The 22,788-nt window shown below is 48.4% G+C and overlaps 1 protein-coding gene across 4 annotated transcripts in view; it reads left to right on the top strand.

Moving 5' to 3' along the window:
• The first annotated feature begins 343 nt into the window (after positions 1-343).
• sh3pxd2aa (SH3 and PX domains 2Aa) overlaps positions 344-22,788 on the top strand; it is a 395,200-nt gene continuing 372,755 nt past the window's right edge. For all 4 annotated transcript variants that reach the window (XM_072479783.1, XM_072479782.1, XM_072479785.1 and 1 more), the window contains exon 1: positions 344-705. In XM_072479783.1, coding sequence (XP_072335884.1) covers positions 628-705 — 78 coding nt within the window. In that variant the 5' untranslated portion in view covers positions 344-627. The remainder of the gene's footprint in view (positions 706-22,788) is intronic.

The raw sequence follows: 22,788 nt of genomic DNA on the forward strand, positions 1-22,788 counted from the left end.
GTCCCTCACTCCCTCAGTTTACTGTCCCTCACTCCCTCAGTTTACTGTCCCTCACTCCCTCAGTTTACTGTCCCTCACTCCCTCAGTTTGCTGTCCCTCACTCCCTCAGTTTACTGTCCCTCACTCCCTCAGTTTACTGTGCCTCACTGGCTCCTCCCTCATTGTTTGAATCTCCCGCTGTTTCCCGGTGGGCGGGGCCAGGCGGGGGCGGGGCCTGTGCTCAGAAAGCCGGGCTCTGATTGGCGAATGTCGTTTGCCTGAGGAACCAGGCCGCCGCTGGTTGGCTGCTTGTCGCTGGGGGCGCGGCTCCCGCTTCAGCCAAACACCAACCGGGAGCGGGAGACACAGAGAGACCCCGGCCCCGGCACGGAGATACCCCCCCGCCCCGGACACCGGGACCCCGCCCGGAGCTCACACCCTGAGACCACCGGGAGACACGGAGCCGGGACCCGGACAGACAGCGGGAACCCAGGGCCGGCAGAGAGAGACCCGGGACCCGGACCGGAGGCGGAGAAATACCGGGGGAGCGGGAACCCCGGGAGACGGAGAGCCGGGACCCGGCACAGGCACGCCGGCAGAGGCCCGGAGCGGAGTGTCGGAGCGGGGCGTCCGGGCCCCGGGAGGGAGATGCAGCCCCCGGACCGCGAGGTGACGGATGTTCGTGTCCAGGACGTGGAGAAGCGGAGGAGCCCGAACAAGCACTATGTGAGTGAGGGGCCGGGGGTGGGAGAGACCTGGGGGAGGTGGTGGTGAGAGATCTGCGGGGTGGTGTGGGGGGGGGTGGGGGGTGAGAGACCTGGGGTGGGGGGTGAGAGACCTGGGGGTGGGGGGTGGGGGGGGGGGGGTGAGAGACCTGGAGTGGGGGTAGGGGGGGGGGTGGGTGAGAGACCTGGAGTGGGGGTAGGGGGGGGGGTGGGTGAGAGACCTGGAGTGGGGGTAGGGGGGGGGTGGGTGAGAGACCTGGAGTGGGGGTAGGGGGGGGGGGTGGGTGAGAGACCTGGAGTGGGGGTAGGGGGGGGGGTGGGTGAGAGACCTGGAGTGGGGGTAGGGGGGGGGGTGGGTGAGAGACCTGGAGTGGGGGTAGGGGGGGGGGTGGGTGAGACCTGGGGGGGGGGGGGGGGGGTGAGAGACCTGGGGGGGGGGGTGAGAGACCTGGGGTGGGGGTGGGGGTGAGAATGAGAGACCTGGGGGGGGGGGGTGAGAGACCTGGGGGGGGGGGTTGAGAGACCTGGGGGGGGGGGGTGAGAGACCTGGGGGGGGGGGGGGTGAGAGACCTGGAGTGGGGGTAGGGGGGGGGGGTGAGAGACCTGGGGGGGGGGGTGAGAGACCTGGGGGGGGGGGGTGAGAGACCTGGGGGGGGGGGTGAGAGACCTGGGGGGGGGGGGGTGAGAGACCTGGAGTGGGGGTAGGGGGGGGGTGGGTGAGACCTGGGGGTGGGGGGGTGAGAGGCCTGGGGGGGGGTGAGACACCTGGGGTGGGGGTGGGGGTGAGAATGAGAGACCTGGGGGGGGGGGGGGGTGAGAGACCTGGGGGGGGGGGGGGTGAGAGACCTGGGGGGGGGGGGGGTGAGAGACCTGGGGGGGGGGAGGGGGGTGAGAGACCTGCGGGGGGGTGGGAGGGGGTGAGACACCTGGGGGTGGGGGGGTGAGAGGCCTGGGGGGGGGTGAGACACCTGGGGTGGGGGTGGGGGTGAGAATGAGAGACCTGGGGGGGGCGGGGTGTGAGAGACCTGGGGGAGGTGGTGGTGAGAGATCTGCGGGGGTGAGATGAGAGACCTGGGGGGGGGGGGTGATGGGGGTGGGGGGTTTGAGAGACCTGCAGGGTTGGGTGGGGGTGAGAGACCTGGGGGTGGGTGAGAGACCAGGGGGGGGTGAGCGACCTGGGGTTGAGACACCTGGGGGTAGGGGGTGAGAGGACTGGGGTGGGGGTGGGGGGGGGGAGACACCTGGGGGGGGGGGGTGAGACACCTGGGGGGGGGGGGGGTGAGACACCTGGGGGGGGGGGGGTGAGACACCTGGGGGGGGGGGGGGTGAGACACCTGGGGGGGGGGGGGGGTGAGACACCTGGGGGGGGGGGGGTGAGACACCTGGGGGGGGGGGGGGTGAGACACCTGGGGGGGGGGGTGAGACACCTGGGGGGGGGGGTGAGACACCTGGGGGGGGGGGGTGAGACACCTGGGGGGGGGGGAGCTGGTGGTGAGATATCTGCGGGGGTGAGATGGGGGGGGGGGTGAGAGACCTGGAGTGGGGGTGAGAGACCTGGAGTGGGGGTGGGGGGGTGAGAGACCTGGAGTGGGGGTGGGGGGGGGGTGAGAGGCCTGGGGTGAGGGTGGGGGGGGGGGTGAGAGAGATCTGGAGGGGGAGGTGGTGCTGAGAGACCTGCGGGGGTGAGATGAGAGACGTGGGGGGGGGGGTTTGAGAGACCTGGGGGTGGGGGGTGGGGGGAGGTTTGAGAGACCTGGGGGGGTGGTTTGAGAGACCTGGGGGGGTGGGGGGGAGGTTTGAGAGACCTGGGGGGGTGGGGGGGAGGTTTGAGAGACCCGGGGGGAGGGGGGGTGAGAGACCCAGGGGGGATGGGGGGAGAGACCAGCGGGTGGTGGGAGGGGGGCAGAGACCTGAGGGTGGGGGGGGGGTGAAAGGCCTGGGGGGGGGGGGGGCGTGAGAGACCTTGGTTGGGGGGGGGGGTTGAGAGACCGGGGGGGGGGGGGGGCGTGAGAGACCTGGGGGGGGGGGATGTGAGGAGACCTCGGGGGGGGGGGGGGGGGGATGTGAGGAGACCTCGGGGGGGTGGGGGGGAGGGGAATGTGAGGAGACCTGGGGGGGGGGGGGGGGGTGAGAGACCTGGGGGGGGGAGGGCACATTGTTGTGTGAAATATTGACTCTTGAGCAGGAGGCCAGCTTCCCGGGAACAGCAGCGAGGATTTCCTGTAATCTCTCTCTTTCTCCCCCCCCCCCCCCCCCGGTCTAGTGAGACTAGTTAGGTCTCGGTATGACCTAGACGAAAATAAGGTGCCATGGGGTTTGGTCATCGGGGTGCCAACGTGGGGATAGATGGCACCAAAATAGGTGGGATAGTAAGTTGCAATGAGGAAATGAGAAATTTTCAAATTGTTAGGTTAAGTGAGTGGCCCAAAATTTGGCAGCTGGAGTTTTACATGGAGAAGTGTGCGGTTAACCATTTTGGTCAGAAAAATGGAAAGGTGACTTTACATGGAGAGAAATTTGTTTTGGTGCAGAGGCATCTAGGCGTCCTCGTGCATGAATCTCCAAAAACTAGAATGCAGGTACAGGTAATAAGGAAGGCAAATGGAATATTTGCCTTTGTTGCTGAAGGAATAGAGTATAAAAGTAGGAAAGTGCGCTGCAACTGTACAAGGTATTGGTGAGACAGCACCTGGAGTACAATATGTAGTTTTGTAAGAGGCAGTTCAGAGGAGGTTGACTGGATTGATTGGGGGTTAGTCTTATGACGTGAAATTGAGCAGTTTAGGCCTATACTCTCTGGAGTTTAGAAGAATGATGGGAGATCTAATTGAGGTATACAAGATGATAAAAGGTATTGACAAAAGTAGACGTGGAGCGGATGCTTCCTCTTGTGGGGCAATCGAGAACGAGAGGTCATAGTTTTAGGACAAGGGGCAGCAGATTTAAAAACAGATGAGAAATGACTTCTCTCAAAGGGTCGTAAATCTGTGGAATTCACTCCCCCAGAGTGCGGTGGATGCTGGGATATTGAGCAAATTCGAGGAGATAGACAGATTTTGAATTAGTAATGGGTTATGGAGAACGGACAGGAAGTGGAGTGAGCTCCAGGGGCTGAATTGCCTCCCCTGCTCCGAGTTATTTTGTTATATCTGAATGTAAGACTTCCTTTGCTGGAATAAGTGTTCTGGGCTATGGCAGCAACTAGATAATTGTTGTTCTTGTCTTCTGTTTTACAATGATGCTGCTGAGTTAATATTTAAAACTAGCTGCAGCATAATAAATAGAACAAAGAAAAGCACAGGAACGGGCCCTTTGCCCCTCTTGAGCCTGCACTGACCATGCTGCCTTTCTAAGCTAAAATCTTTTACACTTCCGGGGTACGTATCCCTCTATTCCCATGCTATTCATGTATTTGTCAAGACTCCCTTTAAACATCACTCTTGTACCTGTTTCCAGCACCTACTACCCTCTGTGTTTTTAAAAAAAAAACACTTCCCGAGCACATCTCCTCTAAACTTTGCCCTTATACCTTAAACCTATGTCCCCTAGTAATTGACTCTTCCACATGGAGAAAAAAGCTTCTGACTATCCACTCTGTCCATGCCTCTCATGATTTGCCCCTCATAATTTTGTATACTTCTTTCAGGTCGCCCCTCAACCTCGATCATTCCCATGAGAACAAACCAAGTTTATACATCCACTCTTTAATGCCCTTCGTAAAAGGCAACATTCTGGTAAACCTCTTCCGCACCCTCTCCAAAGCCTTCACATCCTTCTGTGTGGCCTAACTAAGGTCATCATCACTATCTGCAAGTCCACAAACTTACTAATCAGACCAGTTACATTTTCCTCCAAATCATTTATACATACTACAAACAGCAAAGGTCCCAACACTGATCCTTGCAGAACACCACTAGTCACAGCCCTCCATTCAGAAAAACACCCTTTCACTGCTACCCTCTGTCTTCTGTGATCTTGCCAGCTCGCCTCTGATCCTGTGTGACTTCACCTTTTGTACCAGTCTGCCATGAGGGACCTTGTCAAAGGCTTTACTGAAGTCCATATAGACAACATCCACTGCTCTTCCTTCATCAATCATCACTTCCTCGAAAAAGTCAAATCAAATTAGTGAGACATGGCCCCCACTTCATAAAACCGTGCTGCCCCTCGCTAATACGTCCACTTGTTTCCAAATGGGAGTAAATCCTGTCTCGAAGAATCCTCTCCGATAATTTCCCCATCACTGATTTAAGGCTCACCAGCCTGTAATTTCATAGATTATCCTTCTTATACAAAGGAACAACATTTGGTATTCTCCAGTCCTTTGGGACCTCACCTGTAGCCAGTGAGGATACAAAGAATACCTGTCTTTCACGAAATGTGACCATGTGATAAATATTATTGTTATGGAATTTGGCGCATTATTAGTTCAATTGAGGGAAAGGGAAGTCAGTAAGGCAATGTTGTGGAATTTGTACTGTGATTCTTGCTTTATAGTAAGCATGTTGTGCAATTGATATTTTATACCTGGTCATCCTCTGCATCGATTTGCGCTCACATTTCATTGTTGGTTCCGGGCCTTGCATGTACATCTCTGAAACTACCAAAGCAACAGTGTTTCATTGATTATAAAGATAAAATGTGTTGTGAAGTCCAGAGATGAGATGCATCCCAGGGGACTGAGAAGGAAGTCACTGCTCTTGGGAGAAGAGAATTCCAATGATTAATGACCCATGAGAAAAAGATTACCCCTCCACTCAGTCCTAATGGGAGTCGCCTTATTTTTGAGCTGTGGCCCATTACATTTTCTGGATAAATATTTGTATTATTTACATAATAGTTGGCCAGCAGCTTTCCAGCTCACGAGACAATTGTTTGTGCTGTGTAATAAACTCTGGCATGGCAGTTTCTACCACATTTGTGGTAGACAATGGACTAAGATGCATTATTTGCTCGCCTCTATCTTTCTGCTCACTTCTTGTGCCCCTTCAAACAGTCAGCCTTGGAGGTCATGGCTGTTGACTGTCTCGTGGATTTAATTGTCTACCATCTTCATATTCGCATGCAGATGTGCTTGTAACAATGGGTTTCCTGTCCTCACTATCCAGAAGGTCTTTGGGTCTATCGTGCCTCGCCTGCACCCTGGACCGTGACTTTTTGTCTTGCTGATGGTTAAGTCAAACTCTTTACTGGTGTGAGAGATTCCACTAAACTTATTCCTCACTATGGAATGCTAATGTGCCAAGTCAGTACACAGCAACTCTGAGGGCTTTGTGCACTTCTGTCTTTGGATCTTGGGTGGGCATGACAGAGCCACTTTGTCAGTTCTGGTCTGTAAATAGACATCCTCTGTAGATGAGCTGAAAGTATAGCATAGTAGTGTCAAAGAACAAAGAACAAAGAAATGTACAGCACAGGAACAGGCCCTTCGGCCCTCCAAGCCCGTGCCGACCATGCTGCCCGACTAAACTACAATCTTCTACACTTCCTGGGTCCGTATCCTTCTATTCCCATCCTATTCATATATTTGTCAAGATGCCCCTTAAATGTCCCTATCGTCCCTGCTTCCACTACCTCCTCCGGTAGCGAGTTCCAGGCACCCACTACCCTCTGTCAGTCACTTCCAGGGGAAGAACACAACCCTTTTTGACCCCACTGCGGGTGGCGCTGGGTTCTAATGTTGCCCTGTCATAGCTGACCGTAGCCATGTTGTCATGGAAAGCGGAGATCAAACTGAGCAGCTCCAGAGGCAAGCCAATTTTCTCCACCTTAAATAGACCCACATGGAAAATCAAAGGCTCCATTTGCTTGTTAGCAGCTGGTTCTGCAAACCATGGCCCTCTGCTTCTCTACTTGAATCCTTTTCATACTTCCTGTCCATGATCTGCTGTTGATCGACACTGGATTGGATTGGATTGGATTGGATTTGTTTATTGTCACGTGTACTGAGGTACAGTGAAAAGTATTTTTCTGCGAGCAGCTCAACAGATCATTAAATACATGGGAAGAAAAAGAAATAAAAGAAAATCCATAATAGGGCAACACAACATATACAATGTAACTACATAAGCACTGGCATCGGATAAAGCATACAGGGTGTAGTGTTAATGAGGTCAGTCCATAAGAGGGTCATTTAGGAGTCTGGTGACAGTGGGGAAGAAGCTGTTTTCTTCTGTATCTCCTGTCCGATGGAAGAAGTTGGAAGAGTGAGTAAGCCGGGTGGGAGGGATCTTTGATTATACTGCCCGCTTTCCCCAGGCAGCGGGAGGTGTAGATGGAGTCAATGGATGGGAGGCAGGTTTGTGTGATGGACTGGGCAGTGTTCACGACTCTCTGAAGTTTCTTGCGGTCCTGGGCCGAGCAGTTGCCGTACAAGGCTGTGATGCAGCCCGATAGGATGCTTTCTATGGTGCATCTGTAAAAGTTGGTAAGGGTTAATGTGACATGCTGAATTTCCTTAGTTTCCCGAGGAAGTATAGGCGCTGTTGTGCTTTCTTGGTGGTATCGTCGACGTGGGTGGACCAGGAGTGCTCCGGTTTCCTCCCACAGTCCAAAGATGTGCAGGTTAGGTGGATTGGCCATGATAAATTGCCCTTAGTGTTGGGTGGAGGTGTTGACTTTGGGTGGGGTGCTCTTTCCGGGGGCCGGTGCGGACTCGGTGGGCCGGATGGCCTCCTTCTGCACTGTAGATTCAATGATAAGCTATGATTAATCTAGGACAAAGGTTCGGCACAACATCGTGGGCCGAAGGGCCTGTTCTGTGCCGTATTTTTCTATGTTCTATGTTCTATGTGCACCCCTAGGAATTTGAAACTGCTAACCATCTCCACCTCGGCGCCGTTGATGCTGACAGGGGTGTGTACAGTACTTTGCTTCCTGGCTACATCATCTCTTGGTCAAATACACACTGCCGCAATGGCACCCTAGCCTCTTTGCAAACAAACCACCTGAATTGAAAAATACACAATTGCATGCTGAGATTTATCATGGGCCCTTTATCTGAGTCACACAACAATGTCCTTCATGTCACAGCTTTGAACCATACAGATTAAGAGTTAATATTTGTATGAAGTTTGGAAAATCCCTTGTGCAATCTACCCAGTTCCAAAACTGGCTCCCTCCCCACATCCAGAGCAATTGGGGCAACTCCAAAGTTCTAAATTCAACCCTGTAAGTACCTGGACCTGCACCTTAAGTGCTCTAAGCTACAGGACTATGGACCGGGTGCAGGAGGGTTCTCTATGATTCGCGATGGAAAGCTACCAATGTAGCCCTATTTCATACGTGGCTTGGGTCCTTAATGAAGTACTTGAATGATGATATTTATATTTCTGAAAAGAGAAGCATGTTACCAAGGCACGTTGACATTCACTTTTGAGACGGAGCAGTCAAATGTGTCTCCTTTCCTTGATGTGCTAGTTGAAAAATGCATTAACGGGTTCTTCATTACTGATGTTGGGGTAACCGGTCTGTAATTCCCAAAGTTTCTCTCTTTTTGTAGTTTAGTCGGGCAGCATAGTCGGCACGGGCTTGGAGGGCCGAAGGTCCTGTTCCTGTGCTGTACTTTTCTTTGTTCTTGTTTTTTTTCTTCCACCCCTCTTTTTTTAAAAGTTTACATAGTGGGGTTACATTTGACATCCTCCAGTCTGCTGGGACTGTTCCAGAATCTACAGAACTTTGAACAGTTACAGCCAACACCTCCACTATTTCCATGGCCAACTCCTTTAATACCCTGGGATGTAGATTATTTATTGGTTTTCAGTCACAGAAATTTCTCCTGCACTTTTTGTTTTTAATAATACCGATTTTCTTCAATTCATCCTTCTCAGTAGATCCTTGGTTCCATAGCATTCCTCAATGAAGAAAATAACATTATTCTAAATATTTCTGTATCTTCCACAATATATTACAGTACGCCAGAATCTTCTACATCGAAATGCATATGTCAACTAATTGACATAGACATAGAATTTACAGTGCAGAAGGAGGCCATTTGGCCCATCGAGTCTGCACCGACCCTTGGAAAGGCAAATGTAACCCTGCTATTTAAGCCCACATCTCCACACTATCCCAGTAACCCCTCCTAATCATTTTGGCCAATCCACCTAACCTGCACATCTTTGGACTGTGGGAGGAAACCAGAGAACCCGGAGGAAACCCACACAGACACTGGGAGGACATGCAAACTCTGCACAGACAATGACCCAAGCCGGGAATTGAACCTGGGACCATGGAGCTGTGAAGCAACTGTGCCAGCTACTGTGCTGCTCCTATTGCTTGTTAAGCTGGCCTTGTTGAATCTTTCCATCCTGTCAGGCACCTTAAAGACTCCATGCAACTTTTTAACAGACACAAGCAGTTGTCAGTCTAATTTTTAATTACCTGTGTATTTTGCAAATTTTGAGAAATGGAAAATTTTCAGGCTGAGTGAAGTTTTCATCTCGCCATGTTCTGAAATCAATGTTTAAGTGCAAACCAGGTCACTTCCTGAATGCAATCTATGGCCTTTAGTAACTTTAACTTAAATAAGATCTCTGGAAAATTCAAAACCATGATTCACAGTAATGTACAGTACACTTCATTCATCCGGTAAGCATTTCTGTATATGTCAAACTATTGGCGTTTATAGCAAAACCAACCACCTGCTCAGCTGCAATGTAAATGTGCCAATTTCTCAACCCACTCGCTGCCAGTGGTGTTGTAAGTAAACTTTGACAGAGTGAATGTTCCTTATGATCATAATCATGTGCTGAATCGATTTGCTAAATTCACACTTTTGTTGTTGCACAACTTTATTTGGTGTGAAACACTGCTGGAAAAGCTTAGCAGTGTCTTTGGAGAGAAAGCCAGAGTTAACCTTTCGAGTCCAATATGATGGCACAGTGCCATGCTAAATTGCCGTTCGTATCCAAAAAGGTTTTGGAAAGGATGGAAGTGTGGGCTTAAGTAGGGTGCTCTTTCCAAGAGCTGGTGCAGACTCGATAGGCCGAATGGCCTCCTAAGTTCTATGATTCACTGAAATGTAGTTCGTGCCGAAGTTATCCCAAATGTAAGTCTCCGATAACTAAAAAGACTTTTATGTGTCACTGTGGTAAGTAACATTGTGACTCAGCAACCACATTCATCTGGATACGCTTGAGAAAGATCTACTTTGCAAATTTCTTTGCCCCCCAAGAGTCCAGCAAAAAATCTTTGTTAAGCTGAAGAGGATAATGGTCAGCACACAAGACTGGGTTGATTTTAAATCCCTACTTATTCTTATTGGACCATCCCTCTTTAACACAGGAATGATTGGTGTTGCCTGGTAACATGCTCATTGTCTCCTGCCTCAATTAACCTCTCAAGTTGTTCTTCCACTTTTGAGCGGATGGCATAGGGTACAGTACACTCTTTAAGGCACTTGGGTACACTGTCTGCCTTGATCTTAACTCTACTTCCACTCCAGTCATGGATCGAAGTGACTCTTCAAATACCTTGGCATGCTTATTCAGGTTGTAGATAATTTGTAGAATCAACAAGTTGGTTCACTATGGCCCAGTTGAGCTTTATCTTTCTCAACCATGATCTACCAAACAATACTGGAAAGTTTTCTTGGGCAACGTGGAGTGGCAACTCCACATTTTGGCCTTAACGTCCACATTCACCTTGATATATGCCTTCAGTGGCATGACCTCTTTAGTGTATGTCCTCTGGGCGACATCTGATAGTTGTGAAGGTAGATGTTTTGGCTTTTGACTGTATATTGTCTCTGGGATGAGGAATACTGCAGTGCCTGTATCAATTTTCATCTTGATAGTGTTTCCATTAAGGGTTGGATTAAACCCAAAAGTGTTGCTGATTTCCTTTTTATCTGATGAGGCATCAAGCTTGAATTCTTCAAGCTGACTTGATACATTGACCCCCAGTGAGACTTTAGTTCCGTCATTTAACTGATAAAATTGACCAGCAGACTTGACTGTTTTTCTTGGTACACATGTCTTGGAATGTGGCCTACTTGACCATAATTTTTGCATTTATTCTCCTTACTCCCAACATTTTCCTGCTGACTGTCCCACTTGAGTACAGCGATGACACGGTTGTATTTTCGTAGACCTGCTTTTAGAAGTCTCCATCTTATGAACTTTTGCTTGGACTCCATGAAGCCTCTTTTGCTGCAAATTATGTGGAAGTAGTGTTTTCCATTTCAGTTTCGGGGTTAATGCATCTTCAGTCCACTGTTTCCTTTTGGATGGCTTAATTTCTAAGACCACAAAACAGTCTGCCTTGAAGTGTATCATTCAAGTTTTTGACCAAATTTACGTAGTGTTGCTATGAGTTGCGAAATGGTTTCTCTTTCCTCCTGCGCACGACAATGGCAGAGGAATCTCTCCGCTCTCAGCAGCAGGTGGGGAGAGAATGTCCTTCCAAGATTGTCATTAACTCTTTGTTGGTCTACTCTGGTTTAGCTGGGTGGTCTAGGTTTTGTAACAACATGACTGTTTTTCTTTTTTAAAAATATATTTTATTGAAATTTTTTTCCTGAACAACATTTTTCCCTCTTACAAAACAAACGGAACGATAACAAAATAGAAATATTTAACAATACACAAGTAACACAACCCCATTATCTATTGACCTATACTAAACTAAACCCCCCCTTCCCCCTGGGTTGCTGCTGCTGGTCATCTGTCTTCCCTCTAACGTTCCCTTAGGTAGTGGAGAAATGGCTGCCAACGTCTGGTGAACCCTTGAGCCGATCCTCTCAGGGCAAACTTTATCTGCTCCAGTTTAATAACCAGTTCTCCCACCGACTCCTCCCCCTCTTCCCTCATCTCTCTGACACCTTGCCCTCTCCGACCCACACCCCTGAAAGCACCCTGTCCTGTATCCCCTGTGTCAGGAGCAACGGAAATTCCCTCACCTGTTGTCTAGTAAACGCCCTCACCTGCATATATCTCAAGAAATTTCCCCGGGGTAACTTATACTTTTCCTCCAATGCTCCCAAGCTCGCAAAAGTCCCATCTATGAATAAATCTCCCACCTTCCTAATTCCCAACTGGTACCAGCTCTGAAATCCTCCATCCATTCTTCCTGGGGCGAACCTATGGTTGTTCCTGATAGGGGACCCCACCAGGGCTCCCCGCACCCCTCTCTGTCGCCTCCACTGTCCCCATATGTTCAGTGTTGCCGCCTCCACCGGGTTCGTGGTATACTTTTTAGGTGAGAGCGGTAGCGGTGCCGTCACCAGCGCCTCTAAACTCGTTCCTTTACAGGACTTTCTCTCCAGTCTTTTCCACGCCGCTCCCTCACCCTCCATCATCCATCTACGTATCATTGCCACATTGGCGGCCCAATAATAATCTCCCAAGTTCGGTAGTGCCAGTCCTCCTCTATCCCTACTACGCTGAAGGAACCCCCTCCTTACTCTCGGAACTTTCCCTGCCCACACAAAGCTCGTGATGCTCCTATCTATTTTATTAAAAAAGGTCCTGGTGATTAATATAGGGAGACATTGAAATACAAATAAGAACCTCGGGAGGACTATCATCTTAATTGCTTGCACCCTACCCGCCAGCGATAAAGGCTGCATGTCCCACCTCTTGAAGTCCTCCTCCATTTGTTCTACCAGCTGTGTCAAATTAAGTCTGTGCAAGGTTCCCCAGCTCCTAGCGATCTGAATCCCCAAGTATCGGAAGTTTCTTTCCACTTTCCTTAGCGGTAAGCCTTCTATCTCTCTACTCTGGTCCCCTGGATGTATCACAAATAATTCACTCTTCCCCATGTTTAGCCTATACCCCGAGAATTCCCCGAACCGCCTCAAAATTCGCATAACCTCTATCATCCCCCCCGCTGGGTCCGACACGTATAGCAATAGGTCATCCGTGTATAATGAGACTCGATGTTCTTCTCCCCCTCTAATCACCCCTCTCCATTTCCTGGAGTCTCTCAACGCCATGGCCAGAGGTTCAATTGCCAACGCAAACAACAATGGAGACAGCGGGCATCCCTGTCTTGTTCCCCTATATAATCGGAAATACTCCGATCTATGTCGACCTGTAACTACGCTAGTCTAACCCAGCGAATAAACCCGTTCCCAAACCCAAACCTCCTTAACACTTCCCATAAATACTCCCACTCCACCCTATCAAATGCCTTCTCTGCGTCCATTGCCGCCACTATCTCTGCCTCCCCCTCCACTGGGGGCATCATTATCACCCCTAATAGTCGTCGCACATTAACATTCAGCTGTCTCCCTTTTACGAACCCTGTCTGGTCTTCGTGCACCACCCCCGGGACACAGTCCTCTATCCTCGATGCAACATGACTGTTTTTCACCCAATGGAGCTGAGAAATGTTGCTGTTGCTGAGCAGTAGGTTGCAGACTTGGCCGCTTTCTATGTTCTTGTTCCTACAGCCCATTTACAGTGACACCTGTGCTGTCTCCGCAGCTTCTACCCACTATAAGCCGTAAGTACACCTGAAACTTTGAGTTTTAGTTAAAAGATATACTCCAGTGACACACTGTTGTATCGGTTGCATCCAGATTAATTTATGTAAACGTGGAAGTGAGGGCTTAAGTGGGTCGGTGCAGACTCGATGGGCCGAATGGCCTCCTTCTGCACTGTATGTCTATGTTCTAATAGCGGCTGTCGCAATTGATTGACCGCTGATGCGTCACTATGATCTGCTCACTAACTTCCCACGATCTGAATGAACATAGAACAGTACAGGCCCTTCAGCCCACAATGTTGTGCCGATCACTTATCCTAATCTAAGATAAACCTAACCTACACCCCTTCAATTTACTGCTGTTCATGTGCCTGTCCAAGGGTCGCTTAAATGTCCCTAATGACTCTGACTCCACCACCTCTGCTGGCAGTGCATTCCACACACCCACCACCCTCTGTGTAAAGAACTGACCTCTGACATCTCCCCTGTACCTTCCTCCAATCGCCTTAAAATTATGTACCCTCATGACAGTCATTTCTACCCTGGGGAAAAGTCTCTGGCTATCCACTCTATCCATGCCTCTCATCACCTTGTAAACCTCTATCAAGCCACCTCTCTTCCTTCTTCGCTCCAGTTATGAGGAACATCAACTCACACTGGCCTAGAGGTCAATGTATGATGGAGTGGTACTTTGTTTGAACACTACAGTCGTACCTCAATCTCTTCACAAGGATGTACTGGCTAAACAGCTGACTTGTAATGCAGGACAAGATCAGCAGCGCGGGTTCGATTCCCGTACCAGCCTCCCTGAACGGGCCGTGAATGTGGCGGCTAGGGGCTTTTAACAGTAACCTTATTGAAGCCTACTTGTGACAAGCTATTATTACTAAAGAGGATACATGAAGGACAACTTGGGATTGAAAAATGTAAATGGCGAGCTCATGGCTCTGTTTACTGACCAGGTATAAATCAGGATATTGACAGGATGGACAGTTGTTACACATGCCATACGCATTGTTGCAAGCAAACAAGAGAACATATGCAAATTTGATTTATCTACCGCGCCATGGCAGAAAGTAGCTATGGATCTCTTTCACCTACGAGGGAAAGATTGTTCAATGATCATAGACTATTTTTCGAACTATTCCGAAATGGCTCTACTGTCAAGCATAACAGCAAGCAGTGTAATACTGCATACCAAGTCAATTTTTGCCAGACACTGAATTCCTCAAGTTGTTGAGTGACAACGGTCCTTGTTTTAGCTGTAAATGAAAAAATGAAATGAAAATCGCTTATTGTCACAAGTAGGCTTCAATGAAGTTACTCTGAAAAGCCCCTAGTCGCCACATTCCGGCGCCTGTTCGGGGAGGCTGTTACGGGAATTGAACCGTCCCACTGGCCTGCTTGGTCTGCTTTAAAAGCCAGCGATTTAGCCCAGTGTGCTAAACACTTCGCAGTCACGTATGATTTCAATCACATCACGTCGCGTCTGTTGTACCCTCAAGCCAATGAAAAAACCTAAGAAGGTGTACAGATTGTTAAGCAATTGTTGAAGAAAGCAATGGACAGCTAATCTGATCCATATCTCGCACTATTGAGTTACAGAGCGTCACCATTGTCACATGGTAGATCGCCAGCAGAGTTGCTCATGAATAGAAAGTTGCGTACCACACTTCCATACTTGGCAAAGAAGGAGGAGAATGCAGTATTTCTGCAGGAAATGCAAAACATTAAAGCAAAACCAAAGTGATTATATGATAAGAGTGTCTAGAACTTTACCAGCCGAGTAGTGATGACATTGTGCAGTGGAAGATTCAGGCAATCGGTTGAGAAAGGCCATCGTGCTTGAAGAAGTAGCATCTCGTTCCTGCAATGTACAGACAGAGGATGGGTTGGTTTTAAGAAGAAATCGTCGCGCACTCTTGAAAACCACAGAAGACTTTCACAACAACATGATGGATGACGAATCTACGTCAGAATCAACATCAGCTGCAGTGTCAGATAGTTCAGTTCCTGAGCATGAGAATGTCATGGGGAACATTGAATCTACAAGTTCTGAGCAGCAAGGTCAAACTTTGGGAAGGTCAACCAGAGTCAGAAGAAAATCTGATCAAATCAATTTGTAGATTTGGACTATATGTACAAATTAGTATGGGAGGGTTTAAACTAGTGTGGCTGTGGGGTGGGAAGCGGAACAGTGGTCAGTAAGTGTAGAGACTGGGGGGGAAAAAGTGAGACTGAGATAAACTTGGCGCAGAGTAAGAGCAGGCAGCGGGAAGCCACAGGGCTCAGTGGGACTGTAGGTCTGGAGTGTGTTTGCTTCAATGCAAGAAGTATAACAGGTAAAACGGATGAAATTGGAGCCTGGATTACGGCATGGAACTATGATGTAATTGCAATTACGGAGACATGGTTAAAGGAGGGACAGGACTGGCAGCTTAACATTGTGATATTGTTTTAGACGGGACAGAAGGGGAAACAAAAGAGGTGGGGAGTTGCATTGATGATCAGGGAGCAGATCACGGCTGTGTTGAGGGAGGACACATTGGAGGGGTCTTATAGTGAGACATTATGGGTGGAGCTGAAGAATAAGGGTGAAATCCCAACCGCTTACAGGAGCCTGGGGAGCAGTTGTGCAGTCAGATATTGAAAAGGTGTGAAAAAAGCAGGGTAGTTGTGAAGGGAGGTTGTAACTTTCCCCATATTGACTGGAAATCCCTTACAGCCAGGGGCTCGGATGGAGAGCAATTTGTCAGATGTGTCCAGAAGGGCTTTTTGATACAGTATGTTGACAATCCAACAAGGAGGGGGGTCATACTAGACTTGGTATTGGGGAATGAGCTAGGCCATGTGTTTGATGTTTCAATGGGATGCATTTTGGGCTTTGCGACCATAATTCCATAAGATTTTGAATAGTCATGGATAAGGACAAGAGCGGCCCGTGCGTAAGGGTGCTTAATTGAGCGAGAGCCCATTCCATCCAAATTAGACCGGAACTGGGGGATGTGGATTGGGCATGGCTTTTTGAAAGCAAATCCACGTCTGACATGTGGGAGGCTTTTAAAGTCCAGTTGATTGAAGTGCAGGACAGGCATGTCCCCGCAGAAAATGAAGGATAGAAATGGCAGGATTTGAGAACCTTGGATGACAAAGGAAATTTTAAGCTTCATCACAAGGGAAAAGGAAGCATATGCTAGGTCTCTGCATCTAAACACTGATAAAGCCCTTGAGCACACAAAGTAGGAAGGAACTTGAACGTGGAATTAGGAGGGCTAAAAGGGGCCATGAAATGCCTTTAGCAAACATGGTCCAGGAGAATCCTAAGGCTTTTTATACATGTGTTAGGAGCAAGAGAACGAGTAGGCCCACTCAAGGACAATGGAGGGAAGTTATGCGTGGAACCACAGGAAGTGGGTACAATCCTGAATGAGTGTTTTGTATTGGTATTCACCAGGGAGAAGGACATGACGGATGTTGAGGTCAGAGATAGGTGTGTGAACGTCAAAATATCAAAGGAGGAAGTGCTGAGTATCCTAAATTGCACTAAGGTAGACAAGTCCCTGGGGCTGGATGGGAATATCCCAGGTTACTTCAGGAGGCAAGGGGAGAAATAGCTGGGGCCTTAACAGATATCTTCACATCCTCTTTGACCATAGGCGAGGTGCCAGAGGACTGGAGAATAGCCAATGTTATTCCCTTGTTTAAGAAAGGAAATGTGGATAATCTATTGATCTATCCCTAAAGCACGTTTGGTAGTTTACTCCAGCTAGCTCTTTCATGTCCTCCGCTGTCCTGATTTAGTTAAAAACACTAGTCTTGGATGCACTCTTCTGTCCTATGCCATGGTCAGCTAGTTCATCCACCCTGCAGTCCCTACACTCATCCAAACAAGCTTCGAGAACCTCAAACCTTGTTGGATAATTGCAGAGGCTGACACTTCAGCCTCTGGGTCCCCTTACCTGCTTCACTTGTAGTTTTCCACTTTTCAGAAGATCCTATCCAGAGAGGTGTGACTGCGTCCTGGTAAAAAGCATCCAAGTAATTTTTCCCCTCCAATGTGTTGCAGTGTCTGCAGCTCGGCCTCCAGACTCGGCTAGGTGAGCCGAAGTTCCTCAAGCTGCGAACACTTACTGCACACATTTTTGTTTTGTATAACACTGCTATCCATGAGCTCCCACATACAGCAGCCTTGATGCATCACTTGCCCTGTTTTGCTAACTTTTGGTTGGCTCTTAAATCGTAATTTGCTCTGTTTGTTTAACCTTTGCTCTAGAGTCGCCAGGTATCTTTATGATACCACCACGAGGTTCAAGTTCAAGTAATGATCAATAACTCAACACCAATTAGTAAGATTCAAGTCAAAACACATATTTATTATACGCAGTAAATCACTACTCATGCATAAACTTTACTTTCTGGACTATTCCTATCACTAAAAGGCCTATACTTAGCTTTGGAACTGGCCCACTAGGTCAGGGGAACAAATGGCCTTTCGTTCAGGTCCTGAGTCTGCAGGATTCAAAAGCTGGTTTGGACTTGTAGCTAGGAGCGCCCATCTCGTAGCGAGCGTTGACTGGAGACTTACTTGGTTGATGTGGCAGCTTAGACAGGTCACTCTCACGGGTTGATTCAAGTTGCTGAGTGACCCTGCCAAAGAAGGACGATTTGAACTTGGGTCTTTACTTTATAGTCCCCAGGGGCTTCCCGCCCTTCGGGGCGGACCCCGTACCTGGTTCCAAATGATTGGGCTGCGTTCCGATCATTTGGATCGATTTCTCCAATACTGGAGTTGTTCCCTGATCGCTGGGCGGTCCCTAAATGTCCGTTGGCCTTCCTTTGTCTTGGCTCCTGCTGGCGCTGAGGAGCCTGGCTTGGCTTTATTCACCTTAACTGTTGCAATTGTGCCTTGGAATTGCGCATTACTATGCAGATGGCTGCTGGTTTCTGTGCTGTCTGGTTTTTTACAGGTTTTAATACACATGATTTCTGTACTTGCTAGTCTTTGCCTGTGATGGCTGAATTTTCCTTCAGTCTTTGTGGTTCTCCATTTTAAGTTGGGAAGTGGCCAACCCAGGTGGCTACACTCCCTCCTTGTGATCCCTAACGCGAAGCGTGAAGGATCACATGACTGCATTGTCTTCATTCCCTGACCCGGAGAGCACTCTTCCATGGCCTCTACACTGACCATAACTATGCAATGACATTTTTTAACTAACATTCTAAGTGGCGCTATGTCAAACAGGGACATGCATTACAAAATTTAAAAAAACGGTACCTCTAATCGTCCTCAATAAACTACACTCACTAAACAAGGATAATCCAGGGAACTACAGGCCGGTGAGCCTTAATTCAGTGGTAGGGAAATTACTGGGGAGAATTCTTCGAGACAGGATCTACTCCCATTTGGAAGCAAATGGACGTATTAGTGAGAGGCAGCATGGTTTTGTGAAGGGGAGGTCGTGTCTCACTAACTTGATAGAGTTTTTCGAGGAGGTCACTAAGATGATTGATGCAGGTCGGGCAGTGGATGTTGTCTATATGGACATCAGTAAGGCCTTTGACAAGGTCCCTCATGGTAGACTAGTACAAAAGGTGAAGTCACACGGGATCAGGGATGAGCTGGCAAGGTGGATACAGAACTGGCTAGGTCATAGAAGGCAGAGTAACAATGGAAGGATGCTTTTCTAATTGGAGGGCTGTGACCAGTGGTGTTCCACAGGGATCAGTGCTGGGACCTTTGCTGTTTGTAGTATATATAAATGATTTGGAGGAAAATGTAACCGGTCTGATTAGTAAGTTTGCAGATGACACAAAGGTTGGTGGAATTGCGGATAGCGATGAGGACTGTCGGAGGATATAGCAGGATTTAGATTGTTTGGAGACTTGGGCGGAGAGATGGCAGATGGAGTTTAATGTCAAATGTGAGGTAATGCATTTTGGAAGGTCTAATGCAGGTAGGGAATATACAGTGAATGGTAGAACCCTCAAGAGTATTGAAAGTCAGAGAGATCTAGGAGTACAGGTCCACAGGTCACTGAAAGGGGCAACACAGGTGGAGAAGGTAGTCAAGAAGGCATACGGCAGGCTTGCCTTCATTGGCCGGGGCATTGAGTATAAGAATTGGCAAGTCATGTTGCAGCTGAAGAGAACCTTAGTTCGGCCACACTTGGAATATAGTGTTCAATTCTGGTCGCCACACTACCAGAAGGATGTGGAGGCTTTAGAGAGTGTGCAGAAGAGATTTACCAGAATGTTGCCTGGTATGGAGGGCATTGGCTATGAGGAGCGGTTGAATAAACTCGGTTTGTTCTCACTGGAACGAAGGAGGTTGAGGGGTGACCTGATAGAGGTCTACAAAATTATGAGGGGCATAGACAGAGTGGATAGTCAGAGGCTTTTCCCCGGGGTAGAGGGGTCAATTACTAGGGGGCATAGGTTTAAGGTGAGAGGGGCAAGGTTTAGAGTAGATGTACGAGGCAGGTTTTTTTACACAGAGGGTAGTGGGTGCCTGGAACTCGCTACCGGAGGAGGTGGTGGAAGCAGGGACGATAGTGACATTTAAAGGGGCATCTTGACAAATACATGAATAGGATGGGAATAGAGGGATACGGACCCAGGAAGTGTAGAAGACAGTTTAGTCGGGCAGCATGGTCGGCACGGGCTTGGAGGGCCAAAGGGCCTGTTCCTGTGCTGTACACTTCTTTGTTCTTTGTAAATACTCTCTTAAAATTTGGAACGAGGGGTATTGAGGCGGTGCTGTAATTACGGGTACGGCTTTCGCTATTTTCCGGAATACAAACTCCCGACAGTTTTTCGCAACAAAAATCTATCAGTATTACCTTATGGCCCTATTAGTTACGCATGCATTAACACACTTCCGAATTATGAGGATTGATCAGAACTGCTTGAACACTTGTGGTTTTTCTGTTCCCAATTGGATTTCTAATTCAAATTTTGAGTTCTCCCGGAGTGGTTAAGCCACTTCTAAGTTGGGTCCCGTCAGGATGTCGCTAGTAATATGTTGCTAACTTTTGGTTGGCTCTTAAATCGTAATTTGCTCTGTTTGTTTAACCTTTGCTCTAGAGTCGCCAGGTATCTTTATGATATCGCCACGAGGTTCAAGTTCAAGTAATGATCAATAACTCAACATACCATTTAGTAAGATTCAAATCAAAACACATTATTTTAAAAAAATGTTTTTATTAAGAATTTTTCAATAACAATATTTTCCACCTTACAAACCCCCCCCCCCCCGGGTAACAAAGAAAAGAAAAAGAACTGACATGGCAAGTCAATAAGATACAAAACTTTGTACATTGGATTATTCCCGTACATGTCAGTTTCCGGATCATTCATGTGTTTTTTTGCTCAAATGCCCCCCAGAGAACCCCCCGGGTTGCTGTTGCTGCTGTCTGACCTTCATCTAACGCTCCGCGAGATGGTCTAGGAGCGGTTGCCACTGCCTGTAGAACCCCTGCGCAGACCCTCTCAAGGCAAACTTTATCCTTTCCAACTTGATAAACCCTGCCATATCATTTATCCAGGCCTCCACACTGGGGGGCTTCGCCTCTTTCCACATTAACAAGATCCTTCACCGGGCTACTAGGGACGCAAAGGCCAGAATGCCGGCCTCTTTTGCCTCCTGCACTCCCGGCTCGTCCACTACTCCAAATAGTGCTAGCCCCCAGCTTGGCTTGACCCGGACTTTCACCACCTTAGATACTGTTCCCGCCACTCCCCTCCAGAACCCCTCCAGTGCCGGGCATGACCAAAACATATGGACATGGTTCGCCGGACTTCCTGAGCACCTCTCACATCTATCCTCCACCCCAAAGAACCTGCTCAGCCTCGCCCCCGTCATATGCACTCTATGAACCACCTTAAATTGTATCAGGCTAAGCCTGGCACACGAGGAAGAGGAATTAACCCTACTTGGGTCGTCAGCCCATAGCCCCTCCTCAATCTCCTCCCCCAACTCCTCCTCCCATTTACCCATCAGCTCCTCCTACCAAAGCCGCTCCCTCCTCTTCTCCTGGTATATCACCGACACCTTGCCCGCCCCGACCCATACGCCCGAAATCACCCTATCTTTAATCCCCTGTGCCGGGAGTAGCGGAAATTCCCTCACCTGCCGCCTCACAAACGCCCTCACTTGCATGTACCTGGAAGCGTTTCCCGGGGGTAACCCATTCACTTTGACCCATTTTATGTCCAATGTAAGCCAGTTTTCTGAAACTGCCCAGTGTTTTTTTAAAATTATTTGAGGGTCACAGGCAGAACAGGTTCAGCCATTTTAAAGGTCTTTTGTTCAGTTTTCATCGATGATATTTTATAAAAAATATACTGGATGAGGTCTTAGTCCCTCACACTGTCCACATCGAGTGTCTGTCCTGTAATAGTTGCGTCACCTTTTTTCTACTGCCATTGTATTATTCTGAATAAGTACAGCGAAATTGGTCCCTTTCTCTTTTTTTCTGAACATGCCTTGTTTAATTCCCAGTCCTGATTTTTCTTTAGCCATGTCATGGTAATCCCTGCTCTCTGACTCCACGCAACCTAATACTTCCAGCTCCCCTGTTACATAGATACATAGAAGATAGGAGCAGGATCGTGGCTGATCATCCAACTCCATAGCCTAATCCTGTTTTCTCCCCACAGCCTTTGATCCCATTGTCCCCAAATGCTATATCCAGCCGCCTCTTGAATATATTCAAAGTTTTAGCATCAACTACTTCCTGTGGTAATAAATTCCACAGGCTCACCACTCTGTGAGAAGAAGTGTCTCCTTATCTCTGTCCGAAATGGTTTACCCTGAATCCGCAGGCTGTGACCCCTGGTTCTGGACACGCCTATCATTGGTAACATCTTACCTGCATCTACCCTGTTTAGTCCTGTTAGAATTTTATAAGTCTATTATTATGGGCATTCCTGTATAGGCAGTATAGCTAATTGTTAATAGGATTTCCTCTCTTTGTTGAACCATCTTTTTAGATTTCCATTCTATAATTCTATGTTGCTCTATTCTTTCCTATGTTCTCTGCCCTGTTTTTATGTGCATTTAGGCTGATTGTATTTCAGATTAAACCTTTTGTTACCTTGAGATCCTGCTTGCTAGTTTCTTCCCGAGCTCCCTCAACTCTACCTGCTAATCCTGCTTGTTCCTTCTGGCAAAGTCATTGGTGCTGAGATGGATCACAACCACTGGCTCCTCATCTTTTTCACCTCCATCCTCTCTGCTCTGCAGTTGTTCTGTATCATCCTTAACCTGGCACAAGAATGATCCCTGGAATGAAGGGTTTGTCATATGAGGAGCAGTTGAGGACTCTGGGTCTGTACTCTTTGGCGTTTAGAAGGATGAAGGAGGATGTAATTGAAGCTCGCAGGCCTAGATTAAGTGAATGTGGAGAGGATGTTTCTGCTAGTAGGAGAAACTAACACTGGCCTCAGACTGAAGGGACGGTCCTTTAAAACAGAGATGAGGAGGGATTTCTTCAGCCAGAGGGTGATGAATCTGTGGAACTCTTTGCCGCAGAAGACTGTGGAGGCCAAATCACTGAGTGTCTTTAAGACAGAAATCGATAGGTTCCTAAGGGGATCAGGGGTTATGGGGAGAAGGCAGGAGAATGGGAATGAGAAACATATCAGCCATGATTGA

This window comes from Scyliorhinus torazame, chromosome 16 (genome assembly GCF_047496885.1).
Source record: "Scyliorhinus torazame isolate Kashiwa2021f chromosome 16, sScyTor2.1, whole genome shotgun sequence".
In the NCBI taxonomy this organism is placed as follows: Eukaryota; Metazoa; Chordata; class Chondrichthyes; order Carcharhiniformes; family Scyliorhinidae; genus Scyliorhinus; species Scyliorhinus torazame.